The sequence below is a fragment of the Dromaius novaehollandiae genome, chromosome 1 (assembly GCF_036370855.1).
Source record: "Dromaius novaehollandiae isolate bDroNov1 chromosome 1, bDroNov1.hap1, whole genome shotgun sequence".
Lineage (NCBI taxonomy): Eukaryota > Metazoa > Chordata > Aves > Casuariiformes > Dromaiidae > Dromaius > Dromaius novaehollandiae.
The window spans coordinates 144,422,940-144,439,654 of record NC_088098.1 but is presented as its reverse complement, the minus strand read 5'-3'; the positions used below and the strand labels follow the sequence as shown (position 1 = coordinate 144,439,654).

Genomic DNA, 16,715 nt, shown 5'->3' with positions numbered 1-16,715 from the left:
AGAAAGCAGCCTTGCAAAAGTAAGTATGCAGCTGCAGTCACTAGCATGTTAAGGATTACTGACTGTCTCTACTCTTCCCTGCAAAAAAAAGCATCTCTTGTTACTGCTGTGCAGATCTCTAGTTATCATTCTTGTAACAGCAGAAATTCCTCAGGCAGAGTATGCAAGAGATCCACAGTACGAACTGGAGAAGACTGCTATCCAACTGCTAACAGTGTAAGTACAGAAAAACACAAACAAAAAACCCCACACACGTAATGATCTAGATTTATCAACATTGAAAGAACGTTTTCAATCAATAAAGCTATCAGCTCAAGAAAGTTCAGCTGGTTACAGATATGCAGTGTTTAATAACACTATTATAATTACCAGCTACCAGAAGTACTGCAGAAAAATCTTCCATTAATTGTACTGCTTGAGGAATACACTGATTTATGAAGTTTTTACTGATCAGAAACTGCTTTGGCTTAAATTTGTAAACTCCAAATGAGATCTGTTGTCACAGCATCAGCACTGCAATTCTGTATGGTTTTAGCTTTCTTCTTAGAGTAAAAATGACAGGCATTATTATTTTTCCATATTGTTCACATGAACCCCTTGATAACACCTTTTTTCCCCAGCAGCTTCTCTTACTGTGCCCACATATTAATAAGGGTACTGAATCGCTGGCATTATTTCTGTTATAAGAGTTAAAAGCAATCATTCCAACAAAGATTGATAATTGTAAAGAATTTGTCCATAGAAAGAGTACATTCAGTGAAATTTGAGACGGGAGCCTTGCAGAAGTTCCATTAATGAAAACTTGGCATGAAATCACATGAATTCCTCCAAACCAAACAATCCTAAAAGTATATTAATGATGCAGTGCTCATAAAAAAAAAAAAAAAAAAAAAAAAAAAAAAAAACCACCTCGTTTACAACATAGATTATCTGTTAAAGCATATAAATGTATTGCTCCCTACAGTTCATTAAAAGACTGATACATTAAGCAATAAAACCACCATTTTACTCATCCCTTAAACATGGACTAAAATTTCCTTTATTTATTGAGGAAAAAACAACAAAAACTAAGCAGAAAGTCAAGATATAGCAACCTTTTACAACCATCAGCAAATGTAAGCAGAACACAGGGGAAAAAGCTATTACGGATCAGATTCTGCTCAATTTTGTATTTTGTAGTACCTTGCATTTCATTTAGGACATTCCCACAAATTAACACAGGTCTAAAGTAGTCCCACAGCTCTCAGAGACAGTACTTGTAAAAGCTATTGTATTTTGTCATCCTCCTTCCTTTGTGAAAGCTGAATGCAATACAAAGGTTGGCTTTGGTGGGGGAATATCCACACACACATGGCAAAGCTCATCTTGTGTGGGAAGCCAATTCTGGCTGTGTATGAGAAGTTTCTACCCTCTGTTTCTTCACTTGTGCAAGTCATGTTTATGAAAACAACTCTTAAGAAAACACTGAATTTCAATAAAGTAACACACATGTACCTTTACTGCTGCAATGTATAATAGCCACTCCTGTGAAAACACTGTGCTCTTTCCCACTCAACCTATCAGGGAAAAATGCACATTAAGCAAGAGTTTTATGAAATTTGTCATCTGCAGAAGTCTTACACATGATTATGTTACTACAACTTGAGAAACAGACCACTATATAAATAAACCACTCAATGGCTCTGAGATGTATCCTAAACAAACATGTTTCATTTTATTTCTAATTTCAATATAATTGAAAAGGCACTGGCAAAAAAAGAAATATACCATGAAGACTCAATTATTTCAAATCGTCCTCCTACCACTGTCCAAAAAAACATTATCTACAACTTGGGAAAGTAGTCAGCGATATCCATCTATTTACCATACATGGGGATAAGTAAATATTTCATCCTTACCAGCTCCCACAAGATTCAATGTGATTAACTGTAAAATGAAAAATTAGGGACTAAATATCTCAACCTGGCACCTTGGATACATGCACATGCATATCCTGCATACAGTCAGCACAATGTACTTTTCCCTGATAACACTGAACACAATTAACAGGAATTATAAAAATGAATTTTAAATACATTTCATATTCATGATTAAAGCTTTTAAATCAGAAACACTTGTGCATTAGGAGTAAGCTTAGCAAAAAAAGTACTATTTTTGGAAATAACGAAACTAGGCATGATTCCAAGCAAAAAGCATATAGTGGTAAGAAATCCCTTGCCAGACAGATTCCTTTGGGAACCTCCTAGTAACAACATATGCTGGTCTCACTTACTTTATTACTACTGTTGAAGTTAGCATCATGCTATCAAGAATGAAAAATGCATTTTAAGTAATCAACACAAAAAACAACAAAAAGACATACAGAGGGGAAAAAAACCTCAAAGACGCTAAGCTCCTTGAATTCTAGTTAATTAGAATTAACTAATTTAATTGATTCTTGAGTTAGCTTGTTTGTTTCATCAGATCACATTCCATATATCTGTTGTTGTGTTCCCCCACCACCGCAGACAAATGAATAGTGGATTCATCATATCTCATCTTTCATAAAGAAAGTGACTACAGTTCTAATTAGTTAGTGTTTAAGAAAAAATGCTAGTGAAACAGCTTTTCCTGCATTAAGAGAAGAACAAGACTGTAAAGTAATTAGAAGATAACATTAAGCTTCAAGGGAAAAAGGATGCTCCAAAAAGAGAAACAGAAGCCTCAAACTACTAGCCTACTCCCCATGAAGAACTCTGACAGAAGTAGAGTTTTTCTCCCCTCAGTTAAACTATAAATCCAAAGTACCAACATCTGGGCTGGAGTTCAAAACACTTCCCAACTCATTTACTCATGACTTCTGTATTGAGTGGATGTGATATGAAGACAAAAGAATCAATAGACAAGTGTTTACTCTGTTACAGAACGTTATTAGAAAGGAAATTACCAAGATATTTATCTAATGAAAAAAGTTAAACTAAGGAAATTGGGCACTTTTATGCCTAATACTTCGAAGGACATAAGGTAATAGAATTTAAAGCAACAGTCAATGAACACATTAATATTTACTTGCTTGTACATGCAATAGCCTGTTATTAAATGTCATGCCTCAGAGCACCACTGTGATGGTTCTGCCCCATCTCCCCTCCCTGTCCCTTTCTTGTACCACCTGATGAACATAGGTGGTCTTGTGGTAAGATGACTCTTGAAACTAATCCAAGTGAAGATCTAGCCCAGGAAAACAAAGATTTGTTTTAACCCTGATCAACTCCCTAAGGTGCAGGAACAAGAACAATCACTCACGGGCAAGATAAAAGCAAGTCTAACTTTCTCCAGTGGCAGAATTGGCTTATACTGTTTAGGGAAAAAAAAGCAAGAAAAACTTGGGGCCATGGAGTTCTTCATATATTACAAGGAATTCGTACAGCTCCTGCTGCAACAGGTTAAGCTATACATTTGGAATCTTATTTAAAACTACAAACCTTGACAGCATCCTATATGCATCTTGCTTATCAACTGGTTTCTCCAGGATCTGCTCATCCACAGTCTAAAACAGAAAGACAAAGATATTCTATTATTATTTCTGACTTTCCTGAAGCTGAGGTAGGACACAGGACCTTGAAACCACAATTTCAGCCAAGCCTTCAGTCATGAGTCTATGGAGTAGAGTATGAACGATAGATACTTGAGCAGATAGTTTACTGACAAGCACATGAGTGTAACCCTATATCGCACCCTCCACTGTCAGGAGCTTCCACAAACAAGAGGGTAATTCAACTTCTCCTGTCATTCACTGTTCACTCTCTCTGTAGAGACCACAAGTATAAGTGACGTCTGCTAAGAAACATGATACTAGACAGTTTACATGATCTGAACTTCCTGATGGTCAACAGCTGCCCAATAACAGAATATCACATACTAGTGGATCTAAGGCACTACTTATTTAATACTGGTGTCTCTGAAAGAGACATAACACAATTTTTATGACAAATCTCTATTTCAACATAAAACCAGCAGGTATTGCAGGGATGATTTCAGTGAAGCGTTTTTTCCAACTTTACTTTAGACTCCAAGATACAAGTATTTTATGTACTGGTCATATATTAAAACAATGCTAAAATACATAAGACTTCTTACCACAATAGTGTCTGCTCCTATAACAATATCAGGAGTTCTAAGGTGTTTCTGCAAAGGCAGAGAAAAAGAATGTATTTCTCAAAAAGCAGTAAAAAACAAACAAGCAAAGAACACTTTAAAACCCAAATTAATGAAACATAAGTTCACTGATTTACACTTACAGCTCTATGCTGACTTGAAAACAACACATTCTACTTCTCCCTTTGTACTGTTTACAAAATGGTAACTATTTACACCACTGTAAAAGTGCTGAAAACAGGAGGCTTGGGCAGACCTTTCTCAGGTAACAATTTTGCCTAAATAAGTTACTGATGAGCAAATGCATCCAGGAAAGAACCAGTTTCATTCTCAACTTGATCTTCAAAGTGGCAGCTAGAGTTCCTTTAAAGCAGGTGTCCTATGTATGGAAGTCAGAGATAAGAATGTTAACAGAGGGCTTTAAGTCTGCTTAGTCCAGTCCTGCCAAAGAACCTTTCAATATCTGTTTTTTGATAGAGTAGTTAAAGTCCTGTAACCTGTCCTTATTGTTCAGTTTTGATCTGTGTGTTTTGTTCAGTTTTGATCCAAGCTGCAAGCAATTATTTAACAACATGGGAGAAAAGTACTTTTCTCTGTAACTGTGATCATTATATAAAAAGTCTGTACAGAGGTGACTTACGCTGATGTGCTTAAAACACTATAGCTAATTCCAGCAATCGTTTCTCTAAATCCAGTATAAAGTGAAATCATTATGACCAGCATAATGTTTTGCAACAAAAGTCCAGTATATGTTAATTAGCGAGGTCTGGGTTTAAAAGCCATTCTGCTAGTGTCACACCACTCTGAAAAGAAGTTGGCAGAAACCTGGATAACAATTTACATGGGCAATCATGCAATATTTGCTTTGAGAATGGCAACATCTGGCAACATGGATGGTTACAAGTGTTTGACACTCCTTTTCTGGCACCAGTACAGGTTTGACAAACATACTCCACTTCCAGAGATGTATCATTAAGAAATTGTTAGCAGCTTATGGCGTATTTTATGGGATCTCATCATGTGGACATCTGAATAGGTCCTTGTATGTATAGGTCCTATACCAGGACAGCCTGATATAATAATACACAGTGATTAAAGGTAAGGACAGAAGTCAAATATCACGCTGATAATGTAAGTTGCATCACTGGCTTCTGATATTTAGGAAATGCAACAGTTGCCTTGACTACAGTCATTCGTTTCTCCCTTCTTAAAAAGGATTTCCTAACTTTTTCAGAGTGCTTTATAATACACAAGTTTTTGTCTCATCTTTCAGCATTCCTCTAGCACCCTTATATTCATGAATCCTCTTTTGTTACAACTGCTGTTCAGTGACAACTACAGCAAAGCACTGGATTCACATCTGTGTGATTTGTATAGGATCTGCCCCCTTATTCAACAAATAGCTGGAAGGGACAACCACTGAGATAAGAACTAATCACCCTAGATACAAGTCATACCTGACTGTTGGAAGGAAATGGCAATTATATGTCTCAAGTCAGAGTAGTTGTGCTGCTGACAAGAGATGCAGGCCATTTCCGCCTGTGGAAATCCACAATTCAGGTATCAGACCTCCTTTTGATAAGGTCAGTTAATTTCAGTAGCTATCTTTCACAAATGACAGAAAACATCCATTTGCTTTTACTGGGAAAACACAGAGAGCAACTAAGAAGTACATACAAATTAAATCACAATAACATGCACAAAAGAGACAACATCTAACTGTTGGAATAGCTGATAACTTACTACATGCATTCTGTTTGCTACTTCAAGAGCTTTCTGTTTTGCTGTTTCTATGGCATACTCGTAAGGAGCTGCAAAAGATGACTTTTCAAGAGTCTCCTTAAACCATGATGGAACAACCTCAAATCGTAGGCCCTGCAACAAAGAAAAGAAAGCCATACAGTCAACCTAGTCTCTTGGGAGCAACCTGTAAAGCTAGTTATTAAACAAGTAATACAAACTTGATTATAGCTCTTTCTAAAACTTAACTTCCCCTCCATAATGGGGGGGGGGGGGGGAGGAACAGGGAGAGGGAAGTGTCTTTCGATTATATTGTTTTGTGTATATGTACCATGCACAAGCAGCCCAAAACAAAGGGCACTCTAATCAGAAGGAACTTTTACACTGGCATGCTTACATCATTTTACCCTTACTATTTATTATGATGTAATGTAATTTCACTGTTCTTCTCTTTTGAAGAGGAAACAGTGCAGTACTTACGCACTCCACAAGTAGGCTATACCACTACTGGAGGTTTTTATTGAGTTCAAACTTAGCACTTAACTTATCCTATAGCAGTACATGTTTTTATGGAAGTCTTACAACCTGTAATTTGCGTTTTATTATACATAGGGTTATATGGAAACCAAGACGAGTCAGTAACTGCCTCTAGTTCTGTCACTAAAAACCTTGTTCTTCCTACTTCTTACCTCAAGACTACACCCAGCAGAGTGTATGTTTCTAGTAAGAATCCAGTGCATGTTTCTGCCTCTGTGCTATCCTTCTCCTCTTTGTATTTTGTAAGGAATATACTCTCCTCCAACACAACACTGAGCCACCTAAACTAGATACATTATAATACACATACTCGAGCACCATTCAAAATCCACCTCCAGCCTTTCCAGTGTGATCTGCATGCTTCTCCACACAGACTAACTGCTCTGAATCTGGGTTTATGATTCCTCTGCATTCTTTACATACTGTAAATGCTTACCAAAAGGCAGGTGGAAAAAAGTTACCTTACTCTCCTCCCTCACATAATCCCCTGAAAGACATTTCGGGAGACTAAGTCAAGTTTTCAGTAGCCTAAGTTTGTATAGTTATAGCAATGGCAACAAAAGTACATCTTTAATTATTTACAAAGGTTAAGACCTCCCAAACTTTTATGTCCCAGAAGTAATTATGCTGGCATGGCATTGATCAGTCTGAGCAAGTCCTTCATGTGCTCTACTACATAACCTTCCCTTCAGTGGAATACTTTAATCCATTTGTACATTAATGCGAGTATAAACAAACTGAGGCACATGCATTTGTTTACAGAGAAAACCTGGCTAAGAGGGGGAAAAGAATTGGAATAAAAACGAAACGTTTCATGCCTCCACATGCAAACAGACATGCACCTCTGAAAACAAACACTATTGCTGTTGGTCTGCCTCGCAGTTTTTAAACTTAAAATTTCTCCAGGCTTCTAAGCTGTTGTACAGATTACCAGGTGTGGTATGCAGCAGCATACACTAAACCTCAGCACGTAAGTTCTGAAGACCAGCAATCCCCCCGACCCCCTCCCAAAGAGAAAGAAAAAGAAAAATCCGCTGCCGTGACAACTGTCTCACAGTTGTACACCCCCCCCCCCGCGCTAAGGGCAGACCAGACCCGACAGGCGACCGCTGCGAGAGGCTGACGCCAGCCCCGCGCCGCGGCCACGCAGCCGTTTAATGGCTGCTGTAGCACGGCGCGCAAGGCGCCTGCGCAGACCGTGCCTCTCACTACCGCTGCTGCGCCTGCCGCCCGCAGCACCTGGCGGGCCCCGCAGCAGTGGCCCCGAGGCGTGGGGCGGGGGAGAGGAGAGAGCACCGGGGCGCCTTTCTTCTGCCCCAGGAGAGGCGGCCCCCGGCTCCCGCGCGCGGCGAAAGCCGCGGCACACTCACCACGTTGGTGAGGATCTCCTGACGGCGCGGGGAGGCGCTGGCCAACACCACCCTCTTGCTAATCAGCTTCCCCAGCACCGGCTTCAACGCCATGACTGCGGGGACAGGCGACAGCCACGCCAGCACCTGCCGGTCCGCCGCGCCGCACCGTGCGGTGGGGGCGGGAGCGGCGCCCTTATAGGGCGTTGCGGCGGGGCGGAGCGGCCCCGGCCCCGGCCCCGGCCCGGTCCTCCCCTCCCGGTCCTCCCCTCCCCTCCCTTTCCCTCCCCGGCGAGCCGGGAGGAGGCACGGCAGAGGCCTGGGGGTGTCTGCTGCGTTTGCGCCGCTGCGCCCTCCTGGGGCGGGCGGCCGCCGCCGCCGGCCGGCCGGTTTCGCAGATTAGAAACGCGCCCTTAAAAGGGAGCCGCTGTGAGGGTAGAGCAGCCTCATGAAATTGCAGTTTCAGCAGTAGTCAGTTGTAAGCCACTTCAAGGCAGACTTAGGAGAACTAAACCTTACAGGAAGGTTTCGCTTGTTAGGAGCCGGGTTTGGCACCACCACTCCCCCTAAATCTTGAAGGAAGTGGGTATTCAGCAAAAAAGTGGTGTCACCCGTTTCTGTGCTTGGAAGAAGCCATTATCACCACCTAATTTGTTGCCAGTTTTAGCAGATAGGATATCACCTGTTTGGTCTTTTAAGGGAGTAAAACAGTTCTATGTAAAAGCTCAGCTTTATCCTCAAAAACTGCAAATAGTGGTGCTAGGTGTTTTCTTACCTGGCTAGCAAGAAACTGTAATAAGTGTTTTAGTGTTACAAAGCAAAATGATCTCCAGCCGTTAAAATAGCAGTTTGCATTGAATAATCAGGTTTCTATACATCTGTCTGATGGACTGTATCTATCTTACGGGTTGTGTTAGCAATTGCCAGATTTGGTAGCCCAATAGAGGCAGCTCTGACTGAGCTCCGAGCCCCCAGCTCCAGCCAGTAGCGAGGCATGTATTCCCATCCATACAACATGTACATACACATGGCTTACACAGATGAACAAAGGCACAAAACACAGCACTCACCAAGCAGAGGCAACACCAACAGCTTTGTCCTGTTCCCCTCTGGCCGCTCAAGAGAGAGGTCCGTTCGTGGGAAATACATGTACACATGTGCAATATGAAACCCTCCAGTAGATGGCCTTACACAACCACTCTACCCAGTAGCTACCCTCGATCCCCAGTCTCCTCATTTGCTAGCATCTGGACACACGAGCCCCTGGGGCTGCAGCCCCACTCCAGTTGCAGATACAGACCCCTCACACACACACACATGCACGCACGCAAACACACAAACATGTCTCAGTGGACCTCAGACTCCATGGTCACTTTGGCACTTGGCCGAGGCCCCCCAGTCCCACCAGCAGCCAACTCCTCCAGGTGCCTCGCTCCCAGAGACACACACACATACTTGTCTCCGGCCTCTTGCCCTGCTCCCCAGCCAGCCCGGCTCGATGTCCACTGGTGACTGTAGGCCAATGGCAGCCACACCGCGCACACGCGCTCCGGTTGCTCCCGGCTGCGACCGTGGTGCTCCCCCGGGGCCAGCACGCAGACCCCCCACGCACACGGATGAGAGCCCCTCGTCCAGGAAAACAGTCAGAAATGGGGTTAGTGAGCAGACGATCAGGCACAGGGCATGGCCGGGCTGGCGTGCTGCCAGGCCATCCCCTCCTCCCTCTGCCTCCGCACGCTCGTTCCTCCCAGGCCCCCTCACTCCCTCCTTTCCCACCTGCGGTCTCCCCTGACACATCCCCTAACATGCCCGGCACAGCCCCGACGTCCCCTCGGGGCCGTGCACCCACTGGCGGCACCCCCCGTCTGTGCGGCGCCCAGGGAGCCTCTGCTGCGACTGGTGCAGGGCGGGGGGTCTCCCCCCGGCCCCGGGGCTGGGGGCTCCTGGGATACCCCAGGGGGCCGGGGCAGCGGCTCCGCTGGCTCCTGCGGCAGGACGTGGGCTCCCGCCTGCCCTCGACCTCCCTGCCCCATTGCCGCCAAAGGAGGCCACCTCGCCTCACATGGCCTAACAGGTCATACAATCATTCTAAGTACTAGAATTTAGATTTTGAAATAAGATTTTTTTTTATGGGTAGCTGTGACCTGACAGCAGAATCGAAAATTTGTCTTTAAAGATATTTTTGCTCAAGTAATTTTAAAATACTAAGAAACTAGGGCAATTATACTAAAACGACAAAGGCAATAAAATGCTTGGATTAAATACAACTGTGAATGTAGATAGCTGTTCTTGAAAGCAAGGAGACCTAAGTAGACATTCATGTCTTTGATATATCCGTAATACTGAAAATAGTTCTGGGATATTGGACAGCTGGAGAACCAGTGAAGAAATGTGAAACAGAAAGGGGAAATAGTTTATGCTTGTCATAGAGCTTGTCAGAACAAAATCACTGCTCTTTTTTCAAGGCTGCAAAGTATGACACTGCTCCTTGCAAACAAGAAGGTTTGGAAGATACTATAGAAATGAAATCCAAAGTATCTTTTATGATACTATTATAATTTTTGACTGCACAAGAATCTTATCAAGTAACAGAAATGCATTTCCTCACATGCACAGGTCAAGGATGTTGTGGAGTTATTCCTTTTGGAAAAGAATTATATCCCTATCCCCAGTATCTGAAAGTTTAACATGAGCCTAAATGCTGATACGTATACATTTTCACTGTGACTGCAACATTAGCCAAAGAAAATGAAATCACAGTTGTAGCAATTGTATGGATGTTCTTAGGATCTGGGGCATGCTTCTTATCCCATGTCATAATTTTATACTACACTTTGCTGTGTGTGTGTGTGTGGGGGGGGTATAAGCAAGCTCTATAAATTGAATTCTGACACTCTAGAGGAATGAGATGATGACACAAAGTTTTCTATCTCAGAACAATGGGCCTGATTTACTTCTGCTGTTTTCTCATTTTATTCTGTCTTCTGTCGTGAAGTGTAGTTTCGCTGGCATAAAAGAGAAGTAGAAAAGTGGTGACTCCAACCCCATATATATAAAGAACAATCTTGGCAGAAAGAAGGCCTTCTGTAGCTTCCAGGTTGTTCTGATAGACAATAATGGAATGGTGCTACAGATCTGTCTAATCATTTAAATAACCTATAGAGATGTACGTCACATAACTCATCTTTCTTGCATGTTTAGTCCCATTAATGGAGGAATAAGACATGACTTTCGTCTCCTGTCTGAATTCTGCTTTTGCATTGCTTCTCTCATTTGCAGAGAGAATTTTCTGAGGTAAAATTAAAAAGTGCAAAAGAAATAGGTGGAATAGTAAAATGTGAAAATAATGAGAAGTGGCTTCTGATTATTAGTTTTAAAGACTGGTGATTTCTAAATTTGTTATTCTGATACACTTGCAGAACAAAGTGAATTAGTTTATTTAGAAGGCAAAATCATGAAGCTGTTAAAATACATGTTTTCATCAACCTTTATGTTATTTACTTAGGTCTAAATGTGCAATGTTCAAAGGACCCTATATGCACAAGATAACATCAGATAAGCTAACACAGCTAGGAGAGATTTGACAAGTAATCTTTATTAACTATGCTATAGCTGCTATAGCAGCTTTGTGAGAGTCAGACAGAACAAGTGTGAGACCGCGGTGAGCTGACCAAGACGAAGATCAATGACACCAGCAGTTATCAGGAAAGTTTCTGTCTTGGCTGACTATGCTAGTCAAAGATTAGCTTGTCCAAGGTTGGTTACGAAACTGTTGACTTTTTCTAATACCTGCTACACTTTTAAAAAAAGCAAAGTAAGTGTTAGAGCTCTGAATTGCAGAGACATTTCTTTGACATTTCTGTTCTGGACCTCTGCTTTTTTGCATATGTATTTACACTATGACCATCAAAGGGATATTTGCAAGCATGTAAAGATTATTGCGATGACCAAATTCTTTCATCTACATTTATGTATATTGCAAATAAGCATATATATGTATATGTGCCTGGATGTGTTATTTGAATGCGTCATCCCTACAAGGAACAAAATTGACTTGTTTGTGGAAAAAATGCATTTCAATTGCAAAGAAGCTAAAGAATGCTAGGGAAGTTGCTGTGAAGGAAATGACCATATCATCTTTCACAAGGCTTGGCTTTTCTAGGATGACCTCATTAATTACAAGAATTCAGACTTTTGTTTTTCAGGAGCCTCTTTCTGACACTGGAATCCTTGCCATATGTCAACGTGTCTACGCAGTTCATGAAATAATATTTCCTGTTTATAACACTATAGGAAAAAGAACATTAGGGATTTAAAGATGGATTCTATTTCATCAAATAATCATCAGCTCCAAGAACTCTCTTCTGTTTAAAAATAACATCATCTCATCATTCAGTATTACCTTCATGTTCCTGTTTTTTTTTTTGTTTTTTTTTTCCCCCTAACATAAACTGGTATTTTGCTAGTATTTCTTCTGAACTGTGTAATTGTAAAGAACGGCTACCCACATAATATAACAACATTGTATATCCTCGAACTGTTAAGATTACTTAACACATTCAACTAGATATATGGATTCTGAAGAGGTGTTCTGGATTTTTTAATAGCTTCACATTCTTGCAAGATATATAAAACAAAAGTACATACTGGCTCTCAAATTCTTTTTCATTGCTTCTTGCAGAGAACTGCTGAAGTTTTTTTTTTTTGAAAATCATGACTTTCAGCAGCCATTTTACCAGACTCAGGGTGTGCTTTTAGAATGAGTATCCTAGACTTCTTTCAGCAGTCTTATTGTGTAGCTCTGTGCTCATTTTTTAAGAACCCATATCAATTCATTTTTTGTCAGCTCTGTTTTAAATGCTTCTTCCCCTTCTTTTAGCAAACCTGGAAGTCCTGCGGTAGCTCTGTGTGTCTACATGATCATTTCCCATAATTCCCTTTCTGTTTGAAGTAGAGTGCTGGTGGTATTATGGACATGTAGATGTATTTTGGGGAAACCACAGGAAGTCATATTACAGAAGATTTTTAAGTTAAGCTTTAAGTTAAATATGTGGACTGTATATTATGTAATGCCCCCTGTAAAAGTTTTTACATATACTTTATTTTAAGAAGTTTATCCTACATAGTTATAAAATGGCATTATACCTTTCCTATGAGGAAACTTCACAATAGCTTTTGTCCTCCACTGCAGAGAAGGTATCTTACCCATTTTTCTGGTACCTCACTTGTGATCCAACAACAGCAATTTAGGGTGTGTGGAGGATATTGGAAAAATGCTTAAAAGTACAATTAGCCTTGGCAGCTCCAAGCATTACATGTGCACTTTCTGCATTTGGATAGTTCTGGCATGCCAGAGCCCCTGTCCTGCAGTCAGTCTTCCTCAGGAGCCAAGACAGTCAAGCAGGGGGCTGAGGTGCTAGAATGATATTCTGTCTGGCAGCTCTGAAATTGTTTTATAATTAAAGAGGCTTGAGAGAGTGTCCTGATCTGATAGCATATCTCTAACTGTGGGGGCTTTAAGGAAAAATGTTGGAAATCATAAGACTTGCAACAGAATCATGAAAGATCAGGAGTTCAGTAGGAATCTAGTCTTCAGATAGGTAGTTTTTTTGACAGTTAAGCCATTTTTTTTGTTATTGACAAGATATTTCCACTAAGCATTATGTTCTATTGAGTATCACCCACATCCTCTATAATTATACTTTACGGGTTTGACAACAGAACAATTATTTGTAAAAATTTAACCCAGAATGCATGGAATCCAGACAAATACATCAAAATGAATAGTATGAGTCGATTTCTGCTCCCAGTAACTCCATTTAAGACTACGAACTACAGAATAAATGAGTAGAGACAGTACAAGATTTATTCCAATGACAAATTCCTCTTTTGTTCTGGATAGATTTGATTAATGAGTTTAAAAACCAAGGCTTATATCCTGACTGATTTGCAAGAGTCATTAAGTATTGGAATTTTCATTTGGGGCACTTAAAAGACTGAAGCTTTAGCTACTTCTAAAAATTTTGCCAATGAAATTCTCCTAATGGACTTTACACAGACAAGATACTGTCAGAATATGTTAAACCAGCTTCTCTAGGAACTTGTTAGGTCATTGGAAGACTAGCGCACATGCTATTTCAGCAAAGAGACACTAGAGGTCTTGCCAGATTATCTGTAACAATCCAGGCAAGAGAATCATGCTCTTTAACTACGCCAGCTTTTAAGAGACTAGACTGCTGCCTGACAAGTTGAAAAAGTCAGCAGTTGTGAATGTCACTGCCACGAGAGGACAACAAGACCTGCTGTTAATCAGGTCCAGTGACACCAGCCTTTGAGAGAGGCGGGTGAAGGAAAAAATGAGAAAAGGTGTTAGAAATGAAATTAATAATGGTATGCTTTGAAGCAAAACCAGCTGTTTGTTGAAGGGTAATTTTGGGGTTCATCTTTGCCTGAATGTGAGGGACCTGTCTGCAGTGCTAAGTGAAAGAGAGCCAAGGAGCAAGCTTATGCCCCAGACTCCTCACTGGGACCCTCCTTCCTTCCTGGCTCTGGGGTAGACTCCTCAAAGACAGTAGCAGGCAGCACCCATAGCAGGCAGTGTGGAAGAGGCCATGCTCACAGCTAGATGGTGCTTCAGGATGTTTCTGGCAGGCCTTGCAAGGGAGCCTAAGAGTGACTAGAGTGGGGCAGGCCAAGGGTCTGCCTAGCTTACTCTGTTCTCCCTCAAACACCGGCCACAGCTGGGTATCTCAACAAGGCTAAGAACACAACAATCACATAATGTCATTTCCCCTTTACATTCCTCCAACCTCTGACCATTTTAAGTTTAGGAGTTTTCCTGAGCCTGTTGTGGTTTGCCTATTTAGTAACCTGAAATGGATCTCTTTTCCAGGTACTTTTCCAGTCTCTCTGTGAACCCATCTACTATGTGCATCCAAAACACCTTTGGCAAGGCATTCCCCATTTCTACTATGTGTTGTAAGAAGAGATACTTCCTTGTGTTGGTTTTGAACCCAGATCCCAGTAGCTTAATATGTTGCTTCCCAGTTCTTGCATGGGGAAAGACAGTGAAACTCATCCCTATCTGTCTTCTCCTTGCAACTCAGGATTTTTGTAGACCTCTTTCCTACCTACCTTACATCTCTTTTCCAAGATTATGAGTCCTAAACTATTCGACTTCTGAAGCTTCAGTTTCATACCTTAGATCATCCTTGCTGCCCTTCTCTGGACCTTTTCCAATTCTTACAGATCCTGTATGAGATGAAGGGGCCAGAAGTATGCAAAGTAAATAAGGTGTGGGTGAACCATGGATTTCTACAATGACACTGTCAGGGCCCTGAGACACTAATAGGCCTTAACAGCCCTGACCAGCCTCACCTGGGACTCCCACCAATGCCCACTGCCCAAGGGCCCAGGGAGTCCATTTAAGTGAAGATCTGGGCCCTTATTCCTTGTCTGATCTGTGCTGTATGTAGACCTGTCTGCTGCTGTCCTGATTTGCTGGCTGGGCTTGCTGGGTTGATGTCACAGCTATGTCATCACCTTGCCTTATCTGATGGTCACTGGATGGTCACCTGAGCCTGTACCTGGCAATACCAGGGTGCTGCGAGTCTGCTCGCTGTTGGTGAGGACACTATGCTGAAGTCACCTTCAGCTCCTGACTTGTCTTCCCCATGGAGCACCCCTACTCTTGCTGCTCCCTGACAGGCATTATAGTGTGTGTGTGGTTTTGGTTTCGTTTGTTTTTTTCCTCCTTCTTCCCTGATTCCTAGCAATCCTTAGTGTTTGACACACTTTCTTCCTACTGCTGCTGAGCTAATGCTTGAAGCTACATATTATGATACCTAGAGGTATTGGTCATTGCAGAGTCCGTCATTTTATATGTGAAGCTATGACTGGCTTTCCCCACGTGCATTACTTCACACTTATTTCACCCTTAAATATTCATGCTTTACACACCTTCCAGCAGGTAGGTGTGCAGGTTACTCCCTTCATTGCAACAGCTCTGTAACTTGCTTGATTATATGGCAAACTGTTTCATCTCTCTAACCTGGCAGAAAAGTTTTTCTTTTTTTTTTTTTTTCCTGGAGAGGGGAGAGTTCATTTTTTACTGGATTAGCAAGTCGAATCAGCTTGCTTGGCTGATTGAAATTGTTTATCCAACACTAAATGAGCCTCCCCGTCCATAGCAAAAAAAAAAAAAAAAAAGAAAAAAAAGAGAGAGAGAGGAAAAAAAGGTGTAAACCTGTATGATCACACAAACTTGTGAGTTAGCGCAAAGACAGAGATGTGAACACCCAGTAGTAAGCATGAGAAGGAGGAACAAGATCTTCCCTTTTTAGTGGCAAGGAGCTGCTAGATTCTCTGGACTATACCATGTGATTACACCCTTCAAAGCACTGGATTTTGTTCTTAAGCATCTTCTAGGGATTGAGACTGAATCTGGTTTTGACTGCTTGCTGTAAAGCTGTTTTGCATGAGATATAGTAAACAATGCGATTATAATGTGAATTTAATATATGTGGTCAAATGAGATTAAAAAACACCAAAACCCACAGATGCTAAGAATTTATATTTCGTTGTGAAATGTATTGAAATTAAAAAAAAAAAAACATCCTGAGTGCACCTATTGGGCAAGGAGAGGGATTTCAAGCTGGCTAACATTCTAGCATTATAGCTTTTCAGTCTACTTTTCAAATTTGGCTATGTAAAGTCGGTATGCCAATGCCAGCTTCTGCAATATAAAAAAGGAAAAAGTGAACAGATATACCAAAAAGAATCAGTCTCCAAAATGCTTGGAAAAAAGAAGAGACTGAAAAAGATAATTAAAAAAAAAAGTATACTAGAAATGGAAAACAGATTTGTTTTACGTCATAACTTGGATTCCTAGTCCAGTTCTAAGCTTGGAAGTAACTCATGTATGGCAGATAAAAACAAAGGAAAGAATCTTAAATC

At 41.2% G+C, this 16,715-nt stretch overlaps 1 protein-coding gene across 3 annotated transcripts in view; it reads right to left on the bottom strand.

The window, feature by feature from the left end:
• The window catches only part of ASMTL (acetylserotonin O-methyltransferase like), a 33,323-nt gene extending 25,241 nt beyond the window's left edge, over positions 1–8,082 (bottom strand). The window contains exons 1-5 of one of the 3 annotated variants that reach the window (XM_026115460.2): positions 7,782–8,082; positions 5,878–6,009; positions 4,117–4,164; positions 3,462–3,526; positions 1,495–1,556 (exon numbers count right to left, since the gene is read on the bottom strand). In XM_026115460.2, coding sequence (XP_025971245.2) covers positions 1,495–1,556; positions 3,462–3,526; positions 4,117–4,164; positions 5,878–6,009; positions 7,782–7,874 — 400 coding nt within the window. In that variant the 5' untranslated portion in view covers positions 7,875–8,082. Of the gene's footprint in view, positions 1–1,494; positions 1,557–3,461; positions 3,527–4,116; positions 4,165–5,877; positions 6,010–6,563; positions 7,329–7,781 lie in introns of those variants that run through there. The other 2 variants (XM_026115461.2, XM_026115462.2) reach the window with 2 other exon arrangements.
• Between the last annotated feature and the right edge of the window lie 8,633 nt (positions 8,083–16,715).